Source organism: Struthio camelus, chromosome 7 (assembly GCF_040807025.1).
Source record: "Struthio camelus isolate bStrCam1 chromosome 7, bStrCam1.hap1, whole genome shotgun sequence".
Lineage (NCBI taxonomy): Eukaryota > Metazoa > Chordata > Aves > Struthioniformes > Struthionidae > Struthio > Struthio camelus.
In genome coordinates this window covers 14,611,053-14,634,766 of record NC_090948.1, presented here as the reverse complement: position 1 = coordinate 14,634,766, position 23,714 = coordinate 14,611,053, and the positions used below count along the sequence as shown (strand labels likewise).

The 23,714-nt window shown below is 38.7% G+C and overlaps 1 protein-coding gene across 13 annotated transcripts in view; it reads right to left on the bottom strand.

The window, feature by feature from the left end:
- Positions 1-23,714, bottom strand: part of STN1 (STN1 subunit of CST complex) — a 47,021-nt gene that overhangs the window by 19,228 nt on the left and 4,079 nt on the right. For 2 of the 13 annotated variants that reach the window (XM_068949723.1, XM_068949725.1), the window contains exons 2-7: positions 21,929-22,001; positions 17,545-17,663; positions 11,097-11,236; positions 6,366-6,461; positions 1,595-1,666; positions 1,099-1,254 (exon numbers count right to left, since the gene is read on the bottom strand). In XM_068949723.1, the coding sequence (XP_068805824.1) occupies positions 1,099-1,254; positions 1,595-1,666; positions 6,366-6,461; positions 11,097-11,229 (457 nt within the window). In that variant the 5' untranslated portion in view covers positions 11,230-11,236; positions 17,545-17,663; positions 21,929-22,001. The remainder of the gene's footprint in view (positions 1-1,098; positions 1,255-1,594; positions 1,667-6,365; positions 6,462-11,096; positions 11,237-17,544; positions 17,664-21,928; positions 22,002-23,714) is intronic. The other 11 variants (XM_068949730.1, XM_068949733.1, XM_068949729.1 and 8 more) reach the window with 7 other exon arrangements.

The following is a 23,714-nucleotide window of genomic DNA, read 5'->3' as shown; positions in this document are numbered from 1 at the left end:
TGCATAAAAGAAAGATGAATCATTTGAGGTGGGGCCAGGGTATTCACGTGGTGCAATTTGGTGTCTATATTGATATAAGCACAGCTTGACAGAACTCCACATTTACGTAACATACCTTTGCAGGAGAGTAAATTCTTTGTAATTTGAAACCTGACTAGTGATCCAAGCATCTCTGAGCATGATTATAAGCTGGAAGAAAATTTGCCTTTACCCTCTGGGACTTGCTTTCTTTAGCAGATACAAATGAAATAATTTTCATGAATAAAATACATCCATTTGGGCGCTACTGATGTGCGTGTAACTTAAGAACACAAGCCAGAAAGAAGCATTCTGGGTTCTCATTCTCTATCTATGCAATTCGTTTTGTGATTTTAAGTGACTTTTTGCCAACTGATTTGCTTGTGGGCCCTCATAACTTCTTTGGAAAGCTGTACCACAACATCAGCTCTCTGAAAGCAAGACCTATCTTCTAGATTCCAGTTACAGAGGAATTGTTTGTACCACTTGTCATATCATTGTTGTTCTTAGGCTTAATGAGAGAAACTACAAGGTGACCAGGGAGCTTGTCTTTCTTCTATATCCAGCATGGTGGGCTTAATGTCTTATACACAGTTCAGAGAGAAGATTAACCTTAAAAGAGCTACTTAGAGCAATATGCGTGTTATAAGCTTTGTTAAATGCAAGTAGGTTTGTGTGTATAAATGGGCCTGTTCTACAGCCATCAGAGCATTTACCTTTCACATCAAGTTCCCCCTCCCACCCCAACCTTTGCATATGTAATCCTAATACAGGCAGATGACACAAGTAACACCTCTTTCGGTAGGGTTTGATAATCTCCATATTGGGGTTCCCAATATACTAGATGGGTTTTCAAGCAGATCCAAAGTAGAAATTATACTATACGTTGATCTATGACAATTGCTGAGGGAAAAGCAAGGAGAAAGACACTAGTGAGATGTTTTGTTATTCAGGGTAAGAAGTGATTTACTTCATATGTGCAACTTTTGCATGTTTAGAACAGTCCAAATCATATAAAAGACTGCTGACATTCCCATTGCGTTTAAGCTACTTTCAGGTCATCACTGACAACATACGCACGAGCAGAAGGGGAATATAAATGCAAACAAAGCACAGAAGAGGCATCCTGAAACCACTGTATTGCAAGGGTGAGGAATGAGACGAGGTTGCTGGTCAATGCATTGATTTCGGAAGCAGCAGCTGTGGTATGCGGTGAATTTCCAGAGTAGTTCTTCACTAGATGAAATCACAAAAAGGACCGTAAGAAGAAGATTCTGTGAACAATTTCACAGCATGGAATTGAAATATTATGTTACCCAGTAAGGAAAGGCATGACAGGTCATAACGTGGTGCTTTTATTGGCACCACCATTGGCAACAGCACAAAGAAAGTAACACGAGGCTCCCAAAAAGGCCCAAGCTGTAGGCTGCAATGGTATTTAAAAAAAATAAAAACAAAAAACCCCAACCAACCGTGATTTTAATTTGCTCCTCTCTGACTGCACTAAGTTATCTAGATAAGACAGCAACAAAACAAATGTACAATCAAAAGCAGAATTATGTATTTGATAAATTACCTGACAAAGGTCTTTCTGTTCCCATGGGATTTTTCCAGCAGACACAATTTATAACGTCAGTACTATCATCCACTGTAAAAGAATTGCAAGAAGAACAGGGATCAAGAAAGCAGGTAATGAAGTTCAAAGAAATCAAAACAGATAGATATTTACCGAAATGGCTGCCAAAGACATCTCAGTTCATCCAGTTAGAAAGGGAAAGTGGGTGCTCAACTCCTACTTCTGCTTTTGAAATAATTTCCACAGTTGTTTCAATTGCTGAAGTAGCTCAGCACTAGAAATCATGATTGTGTGCTTTAAGTTCACTAAAGTAATAGGCATCTCCTCAACCCCCCCTCCCCAACCAATAATAACAAAAAACAATTCAAGTACCGATTTAAATTATGAGGCTTCCGGACATTCATTCCAAGAAAAGAAAGTATTGGAGACAAAAAGGTTCTAATGTTATTCACAGGATTACAAGAAGAGTCAGTGCTGAAAGCTGTAGGCAGACAAATTAAAATAGGAAACCAGGTACAAAACTGAACAGCCAGGGCAATTTACCATTGGAATGATCTATTAACAATTCCCTGTTTCTCAGCATCTTCAAATTAAGATTATTTAAAACTTGTTGCAGGAAAGTATCTAGAGTACAGAAATCAGAGGGAAAGTGGGACAACAGGAGAGAAAATGAGGTCTACTAACTGGTAAATTTGGCTTTTATTATGCAGGAAGTTTGCTTAAGGAACCCAGTGGCCCATTCTGACCTTAAAAATCTCTTAACATAGTATGACACACATCAAGATAATTATTTCTTCTTCACACAGGAACATTACTCTAACAGTGAAAAAACACCATTAATATTGTGCACAGAGTCTGCTGGCAGTTCCCGTATGAGAGGATGTTCCAGAGAGCAGAAAGGCCGCTCCTCCAGCCAGGAAAGGACAGAGGACAAGATGCTTGTGGCTCTGCCCTAGGCCAGGGATTTCCAACTTAAAGCACGTGTACCACTAGTGGCATGCATGCCACTTTCACCGCTGAAAAATCTCAACACTGTCTCCTGAGCATAGAAGCTGTCTGGCTTTTCCTGTTTTGCTAGTACCCAAGCAAAACAAGTTTTATGTTTTCTGCCATAGGCTCTATACTGTCAAGGACAAAGCAGAAAAAGACAAAAAAAAAGCTAAAGAGAAATCAATTGTTCTACGGATCACAAGTCTCTGCATAGGCAGCTTGTCCAACAAACACCCTCTAAATAAAATATTTAGCAAAGAAAAAGGCACTAAAGGCCTATCACAGCGTGACAAGTATGGCATTTCAGGTCCAGCAACCACTCCATCTTGTTTCTTGAATGTAACCATCTGCAATACTGAGCTTCTACAAAGTGGAACTTGCAGTTTTCCTCTGCCCCTTAAACCAGATCCTAGACTACAAAAGTATCAGTGTTTACCATGAAGGTCCTGACTGGTACCTGCCGTTGTTTCCTCTGGGAACCATAGCATCAAAGTAAAAGGCTTTCGCGTTGTCTCACATGTTTTGAAACAATCTCCCTATTCAGGGGATCCAACTTCAAGTCATTGCCTTGCCTTCCTCTTTCCCAGAAGCTTAGCTGCACTACTCTGGAATAGGCACATTCCTAATAACTAAGATACAGCTTTTATAAAACGCACGCAATTCCAAATTCCATCACTAAAAGCATGCTTGCCCCACTGCTGTCCCCCTTTTGAGGTGCTGTGTCTGCAGCTATTTCAGCAGCTTTAATTCTGCACAGGAGCTGCTGCTTTAAAACAAGATAATGATCTAGCTAGTAGGATTTCCTCTCTTCAGCAGAGACAAAAAGCAGCTGTTTTAGTAGGAGGAAGAGCCCCCATACATCATGTCAAGATATTAATGCAAGTCAGTCATAGCAATAAGAATCAGGGTAGATGACATTTCACTATTATATTACCGTAGCATCTGGATGTTCCAGCTTGCAAATGCCTCCGTTGCACCGAATGCAACGGATACACTTCATATGAAGGGCTTAGAAACAAAACAAACAAGACTGAAGGATTAGGCCAGGCTCCTCGCTATCAATGTAACAGCAGGAAATGGAGTCCTAGAGAGACTGTCCTATTCTTGACCACATACGGAATCTGATATCAGAGCTGGGCTCTGAAACAGTTCTCTGACTTCCCAAATGAAGGTTTTGAGCAAAAAGGCAAGTAACTGTTGAAGCACAGATGAATGAAAACTCTTGCAATTGTATTCTAATTAGACAAGGGAACGTTAACCTATTTTAAGTGCACTCAAGGGGTCCACAAGCTGTTGAAAACTTCCTGTGCTGCCATGACTCAACTCCTTGGTTTTAAATTTTTTTTTTTTTTTTGGACTTTCACCTTAATTTAAAGCTGTCTCAAAGCTACCTAGTAAATGAGATAATTGGGTTCATTTTTACTACTTTATAACAAAAAGGTAATGTTTCTTATAGGCTCTGTGTGAGTTTACTGAGATCCCCACAAAATTTTTTTTGTTTTTAAGGCTATTTTCTTTATACCCCAAGGGTATTTTGAAATGTTAAAAAAAAATCAGATGAAATATCATTTGATTTTGTTAGGAAGAAAAAAAAGTTAGAAAGGTGCCTTGGCTAAAAATATGAGCTGCTCAAAGCTAGGCTTTAATTAAATACTCTTCTCTTAACTGATTATAATAATAGCAATAAACAAATAATAAAATCAAAACTTCACAACCTGGATTATCTAAATTTATTATTTTCTTTTATTCAGGAAGACAGCCAATTCACTCTCTTCTACAGTTACTATTTCCTCACCAATCCTGGCTGTATAGTCTTCTAGCACAGAGAAGACCTAAGATTCCCTTAAAATGAGGTGCATATTCTGAAGCAGATTGATAGGAACGAGGGGAGTAGATAATGGAAGGGACACAAAGATATTTCAGTTCTCTATCAGACAAAAAGCAGAGAGGGGGAATTGCTTTGAAAGTCACTTTTAAGCAGATGGAAGGTGAGCAAATACTGAACAGCGTGTGGCACTAACTGATGCAATGCCTGCTCTGTGACTCACCAACCAGATACTGTTGAACTGAGAGCTGCAAGATGTTGCAAGCAGGAAACCGTCTAAGAAGTTAGAATTTTATGCTGGTGGAGCCAGCCTGCCTGAAAGGGAGGGCAGGCTGGGGAGGAGCACCCTGGCAGGTAGCCTGAAAGCTCAAACCAGGAACTTGGGGAACAAAGAGTGAAGTTGAATGTAAAAGGACAGCAGGAAGCCAGAAGCACTGAGAGCTGTACTTAAAGGTTGGCTGATCTAACGCTAAGGCCTTAATTCCACCAGTCTGCAGGTCTTTTTATTTCTGTTCCCCTGTTTCTTAACCCAGTCAAACATTTCCAACAAGTCTACATCTGAACTAATGCCAACACCAGTGTGGGAAACCCTCACCCATAGAATTGTTTTTGTCTCGGTCATTTTGATTCTGTCTTCCTCTGTTCTCATGAAGTGACAAGTACATTTGCATACTAGTGCAATAAAATAATAGCTGATGTTCAATCTATGTTTCAACACTTCATTACATCATCAACTATATTTCTGCCTCTTAACTTAGGTGCTTATTTCGTCTGTGCTGATGTAAATGCTAGAGCATGTAAATATGCTTTAGCATATTAACCATCAACTCATTATTGAGCATAATGGCAGGGCTATAAGGAACATCCAGAAAATAGACTCCAAAAAAAAAAAAAAATCCAGAAAACATCAACTCTAAAAAACTTGCAGGGACGCTTCTGCAGAGCGCGGGGGCAACTCTAGGCAGCACCTAATGCAGGGCATCCTACACACACTAGTATTCCTTGCTACACTGCAGCAGTATGATGCAGCTGCAGACATTGTGGGAGCCGGGACCTGCCTTTAAGTGGTTGACTGTATCTTCAAAACATTCCTGTGCAGCAGGGATTTGCTGCTGCCTCCATCTTGTAAGTGGAGGCAGTGGGAAGAGGCACTCAGTGACTTACCTTCATTAGGTGGAAACCCATGGCAGAGGAAGATATGCGACACAAGTCCTTCAAATGCTTGGATAGGACTTATACGGTTGGTGCCCTCTTCCTATTGCAAGTTAGACACGCTCCTGCTTTGAAACTTGCCACATCACCGCTACTCCAGCCTGCTCTTTCTCTGGATGAAAAAGGCAACTGAACTAAATGATAATCAGATGTTTCCATGTTAATGAAGTATTGGGAGAAAACGAATATTGGGAGAAAGCAACCCTCTTCCCAGCTGGTGTTGGCAAAGACTGGCACTATGGTGGTTGAGTCAAATTTGCTAAGGCACTTATGCATCTAAATAGAAACAAACCCTGCTATTAAAACTCGACTCCAACAAGATATGACAAAATATCCAAAAAGTCAGAAGGGATTCCTACAGCTCAAAAAAGGAAAAAGTGACTTCTGATGGATTTGCAGGCACCATTAAATCCATTTATACACGACCAAAAAAAGTTGCATGTGTGTGAGAGGAAGACAGTGGAGTCCAGTGGCAAAACAATAACCGAAATTAAGACTTGCTAGGATACCTCAAATGAATCAGTTACTCAGCTTTAACCATTCGTTTCTCCATCTTTAAAAACAGATAACAGTAGTTTCCTTAATTTTGACAAGTGATCTCAATTGCAGAGGTACATTATATAACAGGATAAGAGCAGAGTTGTTTCCAGAACAAATAGACTGCCAAATAAGGCAGCCTTTAAGTTTTAATGGTACCTAAGATTGGAAGGCTGATAAATGCAAGAACAAAAAGACTTTTCTTACCTCCATAATTATAAAAGGCATCTCGCTCTTTGGTTTGAACCACTATCCCAACAACATCCACCTGTCTTACCGGACGTCCATTATAAAAGAATATACCTAGACACAGAATATAAGAATTAAGTTTAACTACATATTCCTTACAAATATCCTACCCTACATAGTCACGTTTGTCAATAAAAACACACTTTCTAACATATTCAATGTCTTAAAGTTAGTTAGTGCCTGCTCACATGAAAAATCCCCTGAACCTTCGAGGACCGGAAACACTGCGAGAAAGGATAAAAGTATCAGTTCTGCTTCGGATACCAAAGGCTTACTTTTGTAGAGTCTCAGACTTTTATCATCTTTTTATTTTCTTGTGCATTCTGATCTGCAAAATAGGTCATTTGCTGCAGGTTTTAGTTTTATTTTTATTCCAATCATCATCAGGCGTAAGAATAATCAAATACAATGGAAGCAGTTCAGACTTCCCACAATGCAACTGTTTCTGATTAAGGCAGAGCCTCCAAAACGCAAAGTAACACAATTCTATCTTTCATTACTAAAGGAACAGGAGCCATTAGGAAAAACAAAACAAAAAAAAACCCCAAACACCTTAGAACGTGCAGCACACTACACCATGGACAGTGTCCTGAACTTCAGTTCCAGAAATAACTCGTTCTAAAAACATCCCTTCAAAGCTATTTTTGTGCTTCTATAAAGATGAGTTGGATAAGAATAACAGATATAAAAATATGTCGAAGTAAGAGCAAGGAATCATAGCCCAGTGGACTTCAATGGTACCGAGGCTGTCACATGCTATAACCTCTTTCAAGAAAGAGAGTGGCAAAAGCCTTTAACAAACACTGATGTAAATATTATATACTGAAGTCTCACCGTTCACTAGCAGGAGGAGAACAGAGCAAGAAATTGCAGCTATATCCTGGGCTGGCTAATCTTAGGTGAACGTATTTCTTCAGTTTTGGAATACTACTGCTTTACTGAAATCTAATGTCATTGGGGATGTTCAGTAGTTAGTTTCTAAAAACTAGATAACTCAAGGGACCCAGAAGAGAACATTTGGCTCAATACACCATCACGAGACTTATTCTTAGAAAGGGAAAGAGAAACACTGCAGCAAAGGAGTCAGTAAAAACTTTCTGTATTAAAAAAAGCCAAAGCTGAAAGCCAAAAATAACTTGTCCTATATAGCCAGCAGCCTTAAACGAGCCTGGAATTAACCTTCTTCACATATGACAGACAAAAAAAGTAAAGCTTCAAAAAATCACAGGTGATTAGCCAGGTGGCTATTATACAGAAATTTTGCTGATAAAAGTCCCCTGCAACGTTTTGAGGATGCATCTAGCGCTCTCATCTTAGAGCCGGCAACACTAATTGTGCAGTCACTGGTCAGGTCTTGCGTTTAGCAGGTTTGTCCACTTTTCTCTCATTCCTTTTACCAGGAGACAACACACACTGCTATAGAAACTCTCAATGGAGATGCTTCCAGTGTACATAAACATTCATTAAACCTTTCAAAATCTCTCTAAAAGGACGTCTGAGTCAGTTTCAGGATAAATCTGCAGGGCAGAGCCCTTGTGCTCTTCACTGGCAAACAAGCAACAGGACAATAGCACCACTGAATATGTTATTATGTTCATTTCCTAATTAGTTAACTGAGTTATAATTTTGGCAAACGATGGAGACCAGAGAAAACCGGTTCTCTCCATGCCCTTAAATTTGCACAGAACTCCACCTTTACTCTCCGAGAACCTACCTGCATTCATTTGAAAGATGAAATTAAGTTTACATAGTCTGTTAAAAATTGTTCAGCTAGACAACTTGGAGGTAGAAACAGGGAGCTTTTCTCCCCCCAGATTATCGGTTCAAATTCCATTCATATTGCTAGCAAAAATATACCCAATATTTGAAAGTGTTCAGTGTCAAGCATAAGCACAGTCAGCCAGGCTCCTAGTAAAGCCGTAAATACACGCTAATATGCTGTGACCGCAACAGGAAGACATGGCAGCAGTTTAGTGCAAGTTCCAGTCATATCCTCACCAGCGTTACCAAGCACTGAACTGGTTGCCATTACTTTGCTTTTTATTGCCTCCTTTCACACTCTCTGGAGCTTCCCTTACTCGCTGATAAGCTGTTGCAAAGCAGTGCTGTACCATAACTTTGAGAAAAGCTCACTTCCATAATGTAATTACGTATTACAACAGACTTTGACACCCTCTCCTATGTCAAGGCCTCTAGGAGAACACAATGGCTGTTCTTATCCGGGTGGTTTTCCAGCCTTCTTGATACCATTTAAAGCAGGAGAGAAATTGGCCAGGTTTACTGCTTTCCTCTGTGTTGTTCTAAGGGATTAGTCATTGTTGCATCAAATCCTAATGCTTAAAAAAAAGATGGAAAAAAAGACTTATTAGGTCATTCAGTCCACTTCCTCAGGGCCAGTGCAAGACTTGTTCCATACAGTAAATTCCTGGCAATTTGTACAGCCAGGATATAAATAATCCTGCTGAAGGGGATCCCACCTTTTTCCTGGGGAGGCTGCTCCGTGGTTTAGCAGATCTCATTCTAAGGATGTTTTTCCTGACATTTAGTCTGTATTTCTTTCCACTCCTGGTTACAACTCTTTGTTTTCCACTCACTTGTTCTTAATTACCATTATTTAATGACTGATTTACAGTCAATCATATACTTAGCTTTATCTGGTCTTTAACAAATCCATTAATGGCAGGGAACATTGGCTGCAAACACCTCCCTTCCTCCTTCCCCCAAACATATTTTGTTTGTGTCTCTATTTTATTATCATTTGTTGCCAATGAATAAGATATACTGAAAAATGTCTCTTTAGGTATGAACACAGCATCAGGAGAAAGGAACAAAATTTAGGACATTTGTTTATGAACTTTCCTTTATTCGTGTAACTTCGGCAAGAGTGAACTTTAAAGTCTGGGTTTAGAAACGATATAGGATTACAAGCAAGCTTAGTTGTGCAAAACACCAGATGCACAGGAAGCGGGGAAAGCATGCATGCACCAATTATAAAAGCTGATATCTTGACATGACAGATACCACTTCCTTAAGTTCATCTTAGGAAAAAACCTATGACAAACCTGAAGAAGTTCTGGAAACAGAGGACAACTCACTTAAGCAAAAGAACAGGAGAGAAAGCAAGAAGGAAAACTTGAGTAATTTACAGGTGAAAAAAGGGAGCAAGTTAGCTGATGTTCACAGGTTTAATTCCTCTCCTGCAGGTTTAAATCTTCTGAACGTGAATTTTTTGGGTGTCTGTGTGCACTAATGCCCAAGTCCTGAGCTATAATCCTGTTCTGCTGCCAATGAACTGTTTTGTTCAAAAACAAATAAAATGAAGTAGGAACAGTCTTAAAAATCAAATACATTTGCTACACAAATACTATTGCAAGACTGCATACGTTTAAAAAAGGCCTCTGGGTATTGCTCACTCTAGTACAAAGATCAGTTGGACCCTCATACTTGCAATGGATTAAAAAAAACAAACAAAAAAAACCCAACTAAAAATCAAAAAGATTCCATCATGTTATATGCCAGAGTAGTAAATATACTGGGCTTTGCACCATTTATGAGGACCCTCATTTAAAGAAAAAAAAAAAAAAAGGAAGAAGAGAAAAAACAGTCCTTAGTTGCTGGAAGAATAGCACTGTCACGATCCCTGCTGTCAAAGGAAAATAAATATGAATACCAAACGTACAAGGGAGAGCATATAAGTTGCATTATTTTATTCAAGGAGCCAAACAGAGGCACCTTGTCCTTGTGGAGAGAGAGAAAAAACAACCACCACCACCACAAGCAGAGAAAACTAAAATCCAAAACACACACACTGCTTAGCATTTGCTGCTTTTCCTCATCGATTCCAAATTTCTTAGGATTCCTCTCTGATAATCTTGCATCCTGTCAGACGCCAGTTTGGAGCATATGAACCCTTCTACAGGAGAAATCACACTGCAGTCTGTTTAAACTCTTCCTAGTGAAAGCAGCAAGCCCGACCCACACAGCAGCAAGCCCGACCCACACTGCTTTAGACAATGTACACATGTGGGTGACGTTGGCTGAAGACCAGCAGGAAACAGACTGCAATGCATACAATTTCCAACAATGATTAGGAAATAAAAGGTGTGGTATAAGATTCAGCACAGATGCCAGAATTGACAACAAGGTTGTTCAGATAGATGAAGTATTTCATATGCTTATCATAGCTAGAAATTAAGCAGACAAAACTTTTATCTCTTTTTATTGTATATTAATATGCACAAGCAAGAGCAAAACACATATACTCATCTATGCCATCAACTATCAACATTATTCATTAAAAAGAATAGGCACAAAATCCTCCCCACATGTGAAGACGGTGGAAAAACACAATATGTATGACCAGAAAGGACCAACAATTTTAGAAATAACTTTATCAGGATGTAACAGCACTACCACACAGAGGAAGCAAAACATTAATGTAAAACCAGCTGCCTATATTAAAGAAAAGCCATAAGGACCAATATATTTCATTTTTTACCTATACTTCTTTGAACAAAGGATACAATCTGTTCTTCTTTGAACTGCTACAGATATTACTGCCACTTAGCTTAGGGTTATGGAAAACTACTCTACTGAGGTTCATGAAACTCTGAAATCCCTGGATAAAAAGCACAATATAAATCAATTATAATTCTGTGTGCATCATAACCAGCACATGTAAGTACCTACCTGGCACTTGTTTAGATTCTTTCATTTCTTTTATATCTTTAATATAGAGTCTTGCAAATGCAGAAAATACAGGATCCAAGCCCCAGAGCAGAGAAGGCGTCTCTTCTTCATACTTCTTGGACTCAGACTGCATTCAAAACCTGCAAACACAGGAAAACTTGGAATTTTTGTCTACATAGGTAACATACGTTCATGTGTTCCAGCCGAAAGAAAAAATAGCCTGTGATTTTACACAGTAGAGCTATAGCATGTGATTTTACACAGTAGAGCTGATGAAGAGACTGTGTTCCGAAACTATAGTTTTTCTCTGCCACACAAACATATCTAATACAACATTACATTTGCATCACCAATATGAAATACTCACAATATCAACCCTGACAATTTACTTGAAGTCATTAGACCAGCCAAAGCTTTTTCCCCAACTCCTTTGAATGAACCAATTTTAGGGATTTCTCCTCTATGGAAACAGGAACAGAGAACTGAAATACACTACTTCCTAAAGAGAACAGGATTGTGGGATACTAGTTTGTTACTTTCTACTTCATTTACTCGTCTTCTAATGTTTTCTTTCTCCTCCATAAGATATTTTTCTCCTTGCTCACTCTTCGTGTTTTACTGGGGGGGGGGGGGGAAGCTTATTTTATAGACAATAAGCGAAAGCAACCAGTCCTGCTCTGTTTTGGGCATGCAGTTCCCAACAACTTTGTATTGGGGACTTTGTAGGGGGGGGGGGGGGAGGAGTTATTCTCCCCTTTTATGTCTTCAGTTTTCCCTCTGTATAATGCCTGCTATCTTATGCCATCACCATAGCTAAATCTCTGCTTTTCACAGAGTCGGTTTCAGAAAAATACAGCACTATTTAAAAAGATTTGTCCTGAACACCTTGTAGGTATTTTGAGACTGAATATACCTATATTAAATTGTTTCTGCAAAGCTTTCTAGGACACCCTAGAATGAAGGGGAAGAGGGGAGGGTGAGCAACTTTAGAGTTGTAGGCAAAGGTGGTAAGTAGACAGATTTTGAATACCGTTATAGGGCGGTGGGGTGGAGGCTACAGTCTCTTGAGACTGAAATAACTCCCTGCTATAGGTTTCCATTGATCTCTGCTCTCTGCAGGAGCCACTTTCTCACATAGAAAACTCATGCCATGAGCATTATGGCAGCATCTTGCGTCTTTGGGAAACAACATCTCCTGGCTTCTGCTCAATTTCTTTTCTCAAACTTTAATTTGGGATGGAAAATCATAGCGTAGCACAGCATGCTAGAAATGTAGCTAACGGCTACTCTACTCTGTGTAGAGAACTGCAGGAAATAATTATATTTATTCCCAACATAGGTATTCTACATTTCTTCAGCAAAAGGTTAGTGATTTTTTGATCTTTCCTAGACTGATCATTTGTTTTGTAAGAAGTTGAAAGCATTTGCTTGTTTCTGTCCCACCAGTCACTTCCCCTTTAAGTAACAAACTCAGTGTTTTTGTTTATACATGTATTCGTACCTCCCCTCTACAGGCAACTTTTCCAAACTCACCCTTTTTGCACATGCAGTGCCTACCCAAAAACTTTTCACCATCCTCTTCTCACTCAGATCTCCCCACAAAACACACTGCTGCTGTTGCATTACAGATGCTGCTCAGTAGAAGTTTATAAACTAAACTGTTGACTGTATGATCATAATAATATAATGCTGCATGAGAGGCCACACGGCAGTTCTTCATCCGCTTGCTATAGCCTGTATCAAATTTAGGCTGTAAACTTTCCCAAGCAGACACATGGTTTGAACTTGTATTTTACCTAGCACACTTGTGTTCATGACGGGTACTGGTCCCTCTGCTTCCTCCTTGCAGGTTCTAGTACACAGTTGCCTGCATCACACTCTCTACACTACACTGCTTTTACAGCTTCTATAAATAAATGAGAGAGAGAGAAATACACACACACACGTTCTTTTCTGCACCCCTTCATGCTTAATACTAACTGCGTCATAGCTGAACACTAGGTTTTTCGATAACGGACTGAACTAACAAGCAAAATGATGAGAATTAGGCAACAAGCTTAACGGTATTTTTGTGCGTTTTGCATGAATATCCATTAATTGGAGTAAAATGCAAAAGTTACTCTTGCACTTGTGTACATCTCTGGGGGAATTAATGAAGCAGAACCACTGGAGATGAAAAGCCCTACATTGTATCAGTTTCCTAAACAACTGAAATGCTCAGATGTTCACAGATCCAGAGGACAAGAATTAACCAGAAGTCCCAGCTTATAAGAAAAGAAGCATCTCCACAGATATTCTACTGCATCCCTGTTCTGAAGGAAGAAGGTCCCAGTACACATTGTTCTATCTTGAGATTAAGGCCGAAATGTGTGGCCCATATTCATATTATGATGGATTTTTGCAGCAAAGGCTCTTTCCTTCCATCTCAGAAAGTCTATTGTGAGCTAAATCTAAATTCTGGAGCTTCACTCTGGCTTACAGGACTTGTTACAGCTCTTCGTAGGGGAAATACACCCTTCACATGCATCTTCACGTACACTACTACTCTACTTGCTTCGAGTCTGCTACAGAAATGCAAAGTCTTAACTTACAGATTTGGGCAACGTTACTTGATAAAAAGTAAATCATCTCCCCACCCCAGCACTATGAAGGCATCATGCAATTTCTTCAAGTCCACAGGACAAAACCTCTGCAACTCTGGCAGGAGTTACAGACAAACCTTACATAGCAGACTGGGATAGTGAAACTGTGCTGTAGCCATTAACTCACTTTCAGCAATGGCTGGCAGGCACACCAACAACAATCTGCAGTGAAGCTCTCCCATGCGTCTTCAAGGCCTTGGCAGTTGTGCCAGCAACTGCCACCACCCAAAACCAAGCTTATTTTCCTTCTTCCTTCCCAAATGGTTCACTTGGTAGCTACATTTGAACAGCAACCCATTTAAAACCAAAAGCTTGCGGCCTGCTGGGGAGCAGACATACTTAGTGTCCTCTGTACTGTCTGCTGCACCCCCTCCCAAAGTTTTAAGTTCGTTCTTCTGCTGGTGTGGAACTCTACAATAATTTTGTTTTGAATTGTGCCCTTAATCTCAGCTTGTGATGTTAACAGCAGTTGTCTCTTTTTTGTCTCCTGTAACAAAGGAAGATGTTAACAGAGACAAGCAACTCTTTTCAAGGTACCTATTTTTCAGTTAGTTTCCAAACTTGTTTCACGTGGACTGATAGTCTTAGAAAAATAATCCTTACAAGGCAGATAAAAACACTTCTAATCAATGGTCTCTTTTCCTGTAGAATAGTATATTCCCATAACTCTTTCTTAAACTGGCACAGGAAGTCTCTCCATCCCAGGTGAAGTATCCCAGGGGTTAATTAATTTGTGAGTCACTCTGGAGAAAGTGGAACTTTCCATTATGCAGAAGTGTTTTCAGTTCCTAATTGGTATTGTTGGTGATATGTTATCAGCAAGGAGATAACAGCTACTCTGTACGATGAACATCCAGGGGGCAAACAGCAGGCACTCTGGAGATGCAGAGTGTTACGATCCATAGCACAGATTGCTAAGAACAGGCAATTCTAAACAGATAGTATATGCGCAAATGTTTAAGTACTAACTGACTTTTGCTGAAACACGGAGACAAGGCTTTGCAGTACTAACAACACAGAGTCCTAGCAAAAGGTTAGCCTTTTCTGCATGTCATTCTAAATGCAGTGCAATGACTTCCCGGTTGCTGTAGTACAAGGAATTCAATCCTGCCGGGGGCGGGAAGAAGCAAGAGAAGCATCTGGTTCATGAGTTTATTAGATATAAAATATCCGTATCCTATTTTGGCTTCTCTATAAAATTATCTCCAAAGAACAGCTATAAAGGCACAATCAAAACCAAAAAGTCCACTGTTTGAACCACTTCTCTGTGGGAAATGGTTCTGTTCCAAAGGCAGAAATCTGTACTTTACATGGCAGCTATCTAAAAACAAACAAAAAAGCCCTGATTTGAAACTCTTCTAGAGACTACCCTCTTCAAATAAAGCTGGCTGCCTCACCTATGGCCGTTAACTTTAGTGAGGATTAAAGCAAGTCCATAATACTCAGAGTTCTCTTGTGAGCTGAGCAAGGTATTACCCTCAAAGGGCAGAGGCCAAGGAAAATTGGCAGCTTTCCCAACAACTGTCACCATCCTACACCAAGGCCACTCTTCCTTTCTTCCCAAATGGCCCATTTGGTAGCCTTGTTTGAATAGCAACCCTTTTAACACCCAATTGATTTGTCCAACAGATCCTGCCCAAGACAATAAATATTTTAGTTTCTACTCCTCTGTTCATGCTGTACCTTTTTCAAGAAAACAATCAACAATTAAAAAATGGTCTTCTTCCAATCTCAGTAAAACAAGAACCCAAGGAAGAGTATTTATGTTGTTGTTTCCCATAGTCCAGTCTCCAGATGTGATCAACAGCCAAAGATCTTGGAAGAAATTCCCTGAGTTCCAAAGAAATCATTTGGAGCCATACATAGACAACCGCTGGCAAGATTGTGTCTGCCACCGCTTGCCAACCGCTGCAAAGATCCTTTCTCAAGTCAACAGTGAATCAGATGCAGAGGATATTTACCTACCAATATAGACAGATTAAACATCCCACCAGGCATTCACTCTTCTCCAAAGGCTGCCACTGCTATACTAGTACCAAGGTTTTATACAGGAAGCAGCTCCTGAATTGCTGTAGTTAGCAATCCAGTGCATTAAAGCAACTTAAAGTCAGGCTTGGTTTACTCGAATACAGCAGGCTACAAACTGTGGCTGCTAAGAAATGCTTCATGGGTCAGCCATTTCTGCCACAGAGAAAGCAAGCTGTGGCAAGTGGGACAGAGTAAACAGCTGGGTGTTGCAACCACCTCAGCCATCTGAATTGAACTCATCTGTGTTCAAGTCAACGCTCTATGCAACAAATAATATTATTCAATTCTTCGTTAACAGCAGAGACAATTCCAACATGATACAGTTAAAAAAAAAAACAGTATTTCAATAAATGGCTTTAATTATCCAAAGTCACATAGACCATTTTTTAAGGGAAAAGAAACAAACCAACCCAATATCTTATCATACAAGTTGATCCCAATGAACTGGAACTGCCTTCTGACAGATAATATTGAATAAAGATTCTAAAACTGAAATTCATCCATAGACGTTTTAAAAACAAATCATTACAAAAAAGTTTCAACACCAGTAACATGATAAAAATATCACTGAGACCAAAACACATCACTGAAAGACAGAGAAAAGGCTCCTGAAAAAATGTGTATTAATAATCAGCTTTCCATGTGTTAGAAAACTAAAAACCAGCAAGGTAAAGTCAGTCGGATCCACCTTCTAAAAACCAAAGTAGGGTAAGCACTTTCAGTCTATTCTCAATAATCCACTTTCTGCTGCTGCTCTTACAAACTCCTCTAGATCTGAATACTACACGCTGCAACAGATGTCAATAAGGGTACCGCACATTCTGTATGTCTTGTACACAAGGCAAATGGAATTCCAATTTTAACAAATGTTTTTTTAGATAAAGTTAGGAGAGCCAGAAGAATTCCTTCTGAACTTCTGCAAGTCTAATAGTTTCTAAAATGTTATGTGCGCATGTCTTATTATCTCTTTTGACCTTCAGAGATGACAGATTAACCAAAAAAGAATCACAGAGTTTTTCTTACAGACATTGCTTGAAATATTAGACCTCATCCATCTCTTAATTACATGTGATGATGGGACAGGACACCTTCCTGGGGAGAAAAGATGCTGCAAGACCAAAGACCTATCATCAGAAACTTTTAGCCACTAGGGAGTCCATCAACAGCATAGGTGTTGCCCACAAAGCCTGCAATGCAATAGGCAGGACACAGATAGGAGCAAAAATGCCTTACATTATCATTAAGAACCTGACAGTTACTCTTTGTTCAAAAGTTTGGCAACGGAGTTAATGTCTCTGTGATTTAAACTGTACCATATTTCTCTCGCTGTTTTTTTTTTTTCCCTCCTTTCCACAGCACTGCCTAGAAATCCTTCTGGGCAGGCATATGTGGCTGCAAAAGACCAGACAGATTGGCTCCTCCAACATCAACAGTCTTGGAAGAAGAGGGACAAAGCCTGCAGTCGTCTTTGGGACTGCAAATTGTTTTATATGCAAATTAAACCTTGTAACATAAGTTTCAGCACCAAATTTTCTAGAAGCATGATTCTGGACAACTAACAAGGAAGTGTGCAATAAAATAAACAGTGGAAGTAGCTCCTTCAGATTCTTGTCCCATGAATTAGTCACAAGATATTTCCCTATGTATCAAGAAAGCTTACTGTACATGAAGAAGCAGTTGTTGCTACTGACAGGCGGTCAGAAAGCTTAACTTGCCATTTGTCTTTTAAAGCTATTGAATAATCACGCTAAAGCACCCTTTCCATCTAAACCTCTAACCTGTTTGGAGTCAGGGCAGGATGAAGTCTATGAAGATGATTAACTCTCTCTGAAAGCTCTTAATCACCCACCGACAGCGCTGCTAGAACGATCTGCACTGCTGTGAAGACATTCTGCTGCTGGGAGAGAAGGGTTTCAGCTATTAGTGTAAAGTGAAAACAAATAAAGCTAAATATAAACTATATTTGATAAATAATAAGTTTGCTGGTTGGAAAAATAGCAGTATAGAACTTCTGAGAACAAAAAGATGCCAAACAGGATCTTGACAAAGGTTTTTTTTGTTTGTTTGTTTTGTTTTTTTGACAGGCATGCGTAATCTGCTGATCCAACATAAAGGGATATTACCCCATTCAAGTTAACTAACAGAGCAAAGAGAATAAAAATCAATTCACCCCATCTTAAGGCAGTTAGCTTTCCTTCTTTGGTACAGCAGTGTACAAAAGACTTGGTATCACTTGCTGAATGAACACTTTGGAATCTCAGAAATTTTGAGAAGTAGCTACAAACATTGGTTCATAGCTTTCTGAAGTCATGGGCCTGTGTACTCCATGGCAATGTTGACTCACGTTCTACAGGCAAGTTCTCCTGCCCTGCCCATTCTTTTTCCCCACCTTTAACTTAGTTTATGCAACCATTGCAAACTAAAACAGCCTTTGGACTAAGATCAGAATTTGCATGAACATTCACAGTGCAACAGGGTTACAACCAGAGACACCAAAATAATTAGCTTAGCATTTGGCCTAGGTATACAAACGTAGTAACAAAGTTTCCAAAATGTTCCCTCTATATGTCAAAGCATTAGATTATGATAGACCTGTTCTGAAATCAGTTTGAATCTGTCTTTGCTGAATGAGCGAACCTTTTCGCTATATCAGAGCACTGCGAGGCAGCGCTTGTAACCTGGTCTCCAAATAACACTAGTGTATACACAAGACTTGATTTAAATCAGAATAATTTTTAAGTCTCAGATCCAACCAGGATCTTCACATAGGCGGTGAGCATAACTCAAGTCTGATAATAGTGATGTAGCGCTCTTTTGGAAAATTAAGACCTAATTGTTACTCTACCTAAAAGTAACAACAAAGCTATTTTTTCTAGACCATTTATATTTGTTTTTTCATATGCAATTCCACAAAATTATATTACTCCTCCAGGCAGCAAAATTTTTTAGATAATCCTAGAGACCAACCCACGCAAATTGAAAGGTAGCAGGAAGAAGAGCATTGAGATTAGATACATTTTCGCAGTTTTTTTTTCCTCTTACTGAGGGAAGTCTGAAGTATCATCCCATGTAAGAATAAAGCTTTTGCTGTGCTTTTCCAACGCTGCTTGCACAGGTTATTGGTTCTCTCAGGCAATGCCTAGGAGAAGTATCAAAGGGTGGTTTTCTGCATCAAAGATGCTACAATTCCCAGCCTGCGGTTCTCTGAACCACTTTTGTTAACTGTGCCTCCTTTCTGAGCACTAGAACTTTTATACCTGAAATCAAGTACAGCATTTCTCAGTCACACCCAGGCTGCTCCGATCTACAAAAACAAACAGTTCTATGAGGTAAAGAAAATGGATTTTATTTCCTCTCATTCTTTAGAGGACCAAACTATAGAGAAGAAGATACAGTAAGAAATACCAAAGGAAGGTGGATATTTCTTGATCCCCTAAGCCTAACAGGTCTTCACAATCTGTTACACGGTGTTCTGTGAACTCTGAATTATTTGAAGAGTAGTTTCTCCAAAGAAGGAGAAAAAAAAGGAAAAAAAGGAAAAAAGAGGGGAAAAGAAAAGGAAAGCTGGCTCATCATCCCTTATCTGCAGCTTCTGGACTTTATTAGGAGCTGTTAAAAGTCCAGACTTTGTCCTCTATTAGCTTTTGGGTTAGCAATTTTTGTAATTCTCAAAGGATGCTCTGAAATAATACCTTAGGCATGCTTGCTCTGAGCTCTGTCAAAATCTCATCACTGAGAGCTGATATAGGGCTGATGAAGTACAAACCAAAAAACTGGACAGGAATACTTGTTCTACAATATGAGTATCTTCTTAACTCCAATAGCCTTACACCCTAAGGCGGCTAAACTTCTTTGCTAGTCATGATTTCTGCACACTTTTAAAAAATTTATTTGAATACAGTAGGAAGGCACCAAATGGATAAAACACTAACAAGATTCTTCAAATCAAATACCTCACTGACCACTGGGGCCGTAATATCTTCAATTCCCTATGCGAGCTGGTCATTAAAAATAGCACTTTTGCAGATAACATGAAAACTCATTACTATTTCCCACTTCTTGGTAAGTGGGGGGGGGGGGGGAAGCCCTTTGTAAACAGGTTATAAGTGTTTTCTTAATGGCATATAAATTTGAATAGATGCCACTCCCTACTTTATGCTTCTAAAAGTCAACCACTCCTGTATATTGCATTCAGAACAATGTATTACAACTCAGCCAAAAGCCACATTAATTATTTTTCCTATAGGTAATTTTAGGCGTCTCTGCAATAGAAGATTCAGTCCAAATTACTATAATGGTCTTTTTTGGTTTAAATACATAAATATTGTGTTGTGTACTGCAAAATACAATTTTGCAGATGAGAGATCCAAGACTCCTCCTGTAAAAAATATAAAGACTCCAAGGCACTTGAGATAAAAAGTGAATCAAATTAGCATTGTTATCTCATAAGCAGGTCCTAGTATTCAAGGTTTGCATATGCTAATATCGAACACACAACAGCCATTGTTTGTCTTTACAATCACCACATTGTTATAGCTACACACACCACTGTTGCACCAAGAAAAGAACCTATATAAAACCGAATTCTATTCTACAACACATAGCAATCCTTTATTGCCTCAAAAATAAGAATTATACAATAACTTATAAAAATCTAAGTAAAAACAGCAGAATATTACACATAGAGGAAGTATTTTAAACATGTATGTAACACAATTAAACATAAAATACTACCATAAAAATGACACTGGTTTTCAATAAAAACTGCCCTGTTTTCTCATTCTAAAATTAGTTTCCATTTTAAACTTCCAGCTTTGCATTAGCGAACGTTCGGTATCTCGCATTCTAAATGTTATTTCCCCTTCTCGCTACTAGATGTTTCCAACAGAGTGCTACTGCAATGTCTCTCTTTGGGATATTAACAAAGAATCAGTGGTCTTCACGCCTATCTTCTTGCCAGATTGTCTTTTTTTTTTTTTTTTTTTTTTGCAAAGTCTTCCCTACTTTTCAGTAGGATACATTTTTATTCATAGTTGCAGAAAGTGTAATAATCTTCCTGCTCATGCTTACAACGCAACCAGGATTGGGTTTGCTGGCTGGATCGAAACAAAAAAAGGTGTTTAAAAATAACTCATTTTAGTATTACACAACAAGTTATTCAGTCTTAAGATTCCAGAGCTAATCAGGATCATAACAGAACATAATGCCCATTTTGGAAAAAAAGGTTCCTGGGAAACAGAGTAAGAAATTCAGGATTGGGAGAAAGAAAAGCAGTAATACATGTATTTTTCGTTCAGACAGTTTTGTGCCAGAATTGACTGAAAGCAATACTGAGATGCAAAGCTATCTTTATCCCTTAACAAATTTCTAATCCTAGCTGCTATTTGAACTAATGCAAATTTGAAAGCCACAAACAAAAAGAGCAAATCAGCTTGTGACTCCTATGCAAGAGGAAAAGGTCTAATTACCATCTGGAGGAAAGACAAACATGGTGAAGCATTAGTAACACATGCTTTCATGTGACTTAACTAAAGCTTTTAATATCCATCAGATGGAGGGTGCTCTGCAAGTTTTCAATACTTTGCCTTGTGTTCATGTATAGTTTTGATCAAATAGATTTTGCTTTAAATAAAATATAATCTCAACTGATTAAAATGGTTAGAGAAAAATGGAGCATTAGAGCTAACAATAGGAATACTTCAATCACATATTATATTAAAAGAAAACAACAGCCTAGATACACTCATTCCCTTTAATAATTCTGCAAAAGATCTATAGCAATGTTAAGATATGGAGAAGATGAAATTTTTACTAGACTACTACTGCACTTCAAAAAAACCACAACATTTTTATACTGTCATTTGTTTATTAGGCCATCAATGCAATACAATACTTCAACACTACCCAAAAACTCCTCTTATAGCAAGTTTCAAATTCAATATAAACCAAGAAGTGTCTAGCCACCTTCTTGTAAAATATTATCATGAAAGGAGATTGAAGTTTTTAAATAAATACTTCACTATTATACATTGCACTGTTCAGATAATCAATAAAGATTAGAGAGTAAGTCAATAAAGCTATAGAAACGCCAAGTTCTTGATGCTTTCCATTAAATCTGAGGCACAACTTTGCTTGTCACTCAAATTTAAAAGTACAACTTACCCCTCAAGTTATATATGCAAGCTTGACTGTATTTCAGAGTATCAGTCTTGAAGGTGGTTTTGTAACAGACCAGCTAGAAGCAAGAGGACAAATATATTTCATTTTCGCAATAACGTCATGAAATTAACACAATGAACCTTGAATGCATTTGAACCAATGTGCTTCAGTGACATAGTTATGGTTTTTATTTCTTGTAATATTTGTTCAAATATCTGATTTTTATTCAGGATATCCATCTTTAGATCATGGGAGTGGGGGAGAGTTTCTGACATTTGATTTCAAATTTCGCCTGCTCAACAAAACATTATCAGTTTACTTGGAAACATTCAGATAATTTGGCAACTTTTATATTCGCTTTGCCATCATCCCCAAAGGTGTTGTCGGATAGCAGAACAACTGCACCCTGAGAGTTCTGCTGGGAACGGCGTCTCCATAGGTAGGAACAACAACCCCTGTCACACATCCCTGAGACAATTAATGTCACGTAGTTAAATACTGCATGAGAAAGATAAATCTCTGTAATGGGAAAGGGTAAGCTGCCCTTTTGATGATAATTTTCCCCGTTAAGTACTGAAGAAGCTATGCCAGTTCAGACTAAACACCCAGGTTTTTCTAAAGCCAAAATGAGACTCGATCAATCCAGTATCTAACAGTTTAAACCTTTTTACTGCGAGTGAAGTTTCCAAACACCAAATGTTTCTAAGGCAATTTTTAGATTAACTGGTTCTATGGAAATAGATGAAAAGCAAGAAGTCACATAATAGATTGTTTCAAGGTTATTGATAGGAGCCTGAATATTGATTCCGGCTAATGAGATACGGGCAAGCTCTTAAAACTTGCTCTTTCGTGGTCTAACTGCTGATAATTACTGCCTATTTATATTACATATTACTGATTTATTCCTGTTGTTCATATCAAAAAGTCTAATAAAACAGCAAGCATGAAACTGAGACTCTTGTCTTTTTTGTTCCTTTATGAAGGCAGCTTTAATTTTCAAACGCAGACCGGAAGCACATGTCTTTAAGCTACAGACATATCAACTGTACATTTAATGCAAGGGAACAGGCAGTGTTATATACAATACGGAGTTTCCCATCTCAAGGGCTCTAACAAAAAAAGGGGTTATGTGACTCAATGTTCCTTGGAGGAAACGTACAGTCTTATAGGCCACTTTGATGCATCATAAAGAAATAAAAGACGGTTAAAAAGATATTTTTATATTTCCTTCTTCACCTTGGGTAAAAATAGGTTATTAGCCAACAGGCATACAAGTTCCTGCCAGATTGTACTTAGCATGTCAATTCTGAGATTGAACCTAAGGCAAACACAGAAGCGTTGTTAGGACTCAGAAGTACTGAGCACACAGCTGGTATTGCTCCAACAGAACACAAGAGCCAGGCACAGCATGGCAAGGAGGATGAAGGGGTCCAGAAGATGGACAAAAAGTTAAAAACTTGGCACAAATAGTAAAAAGAAGAAAATATCATGGAGGAAGAATATTCTTAAGGCCTACATATGAGATAGAAAGAGACTAAAAACACTGTGTTATTTAAAATCCAGTGAACCAAAGGGCTCCTATAAGGAAGCAATATATTCAGTACAAGAAGAAAGGAAAATGACTGATGATGAATTGGGATAAGAGACAAATGTTAGACGGGACAATCACCAAAACTTCATAAAGCATAAAGAACGAAGGAAAGTTAGTAAAGCCACAGTTATAAAAGGAAACTTATCACAACTTCATCCCAAGAAATGCAGAACTCCAAGAAAAAAAGGGAGTCAGATA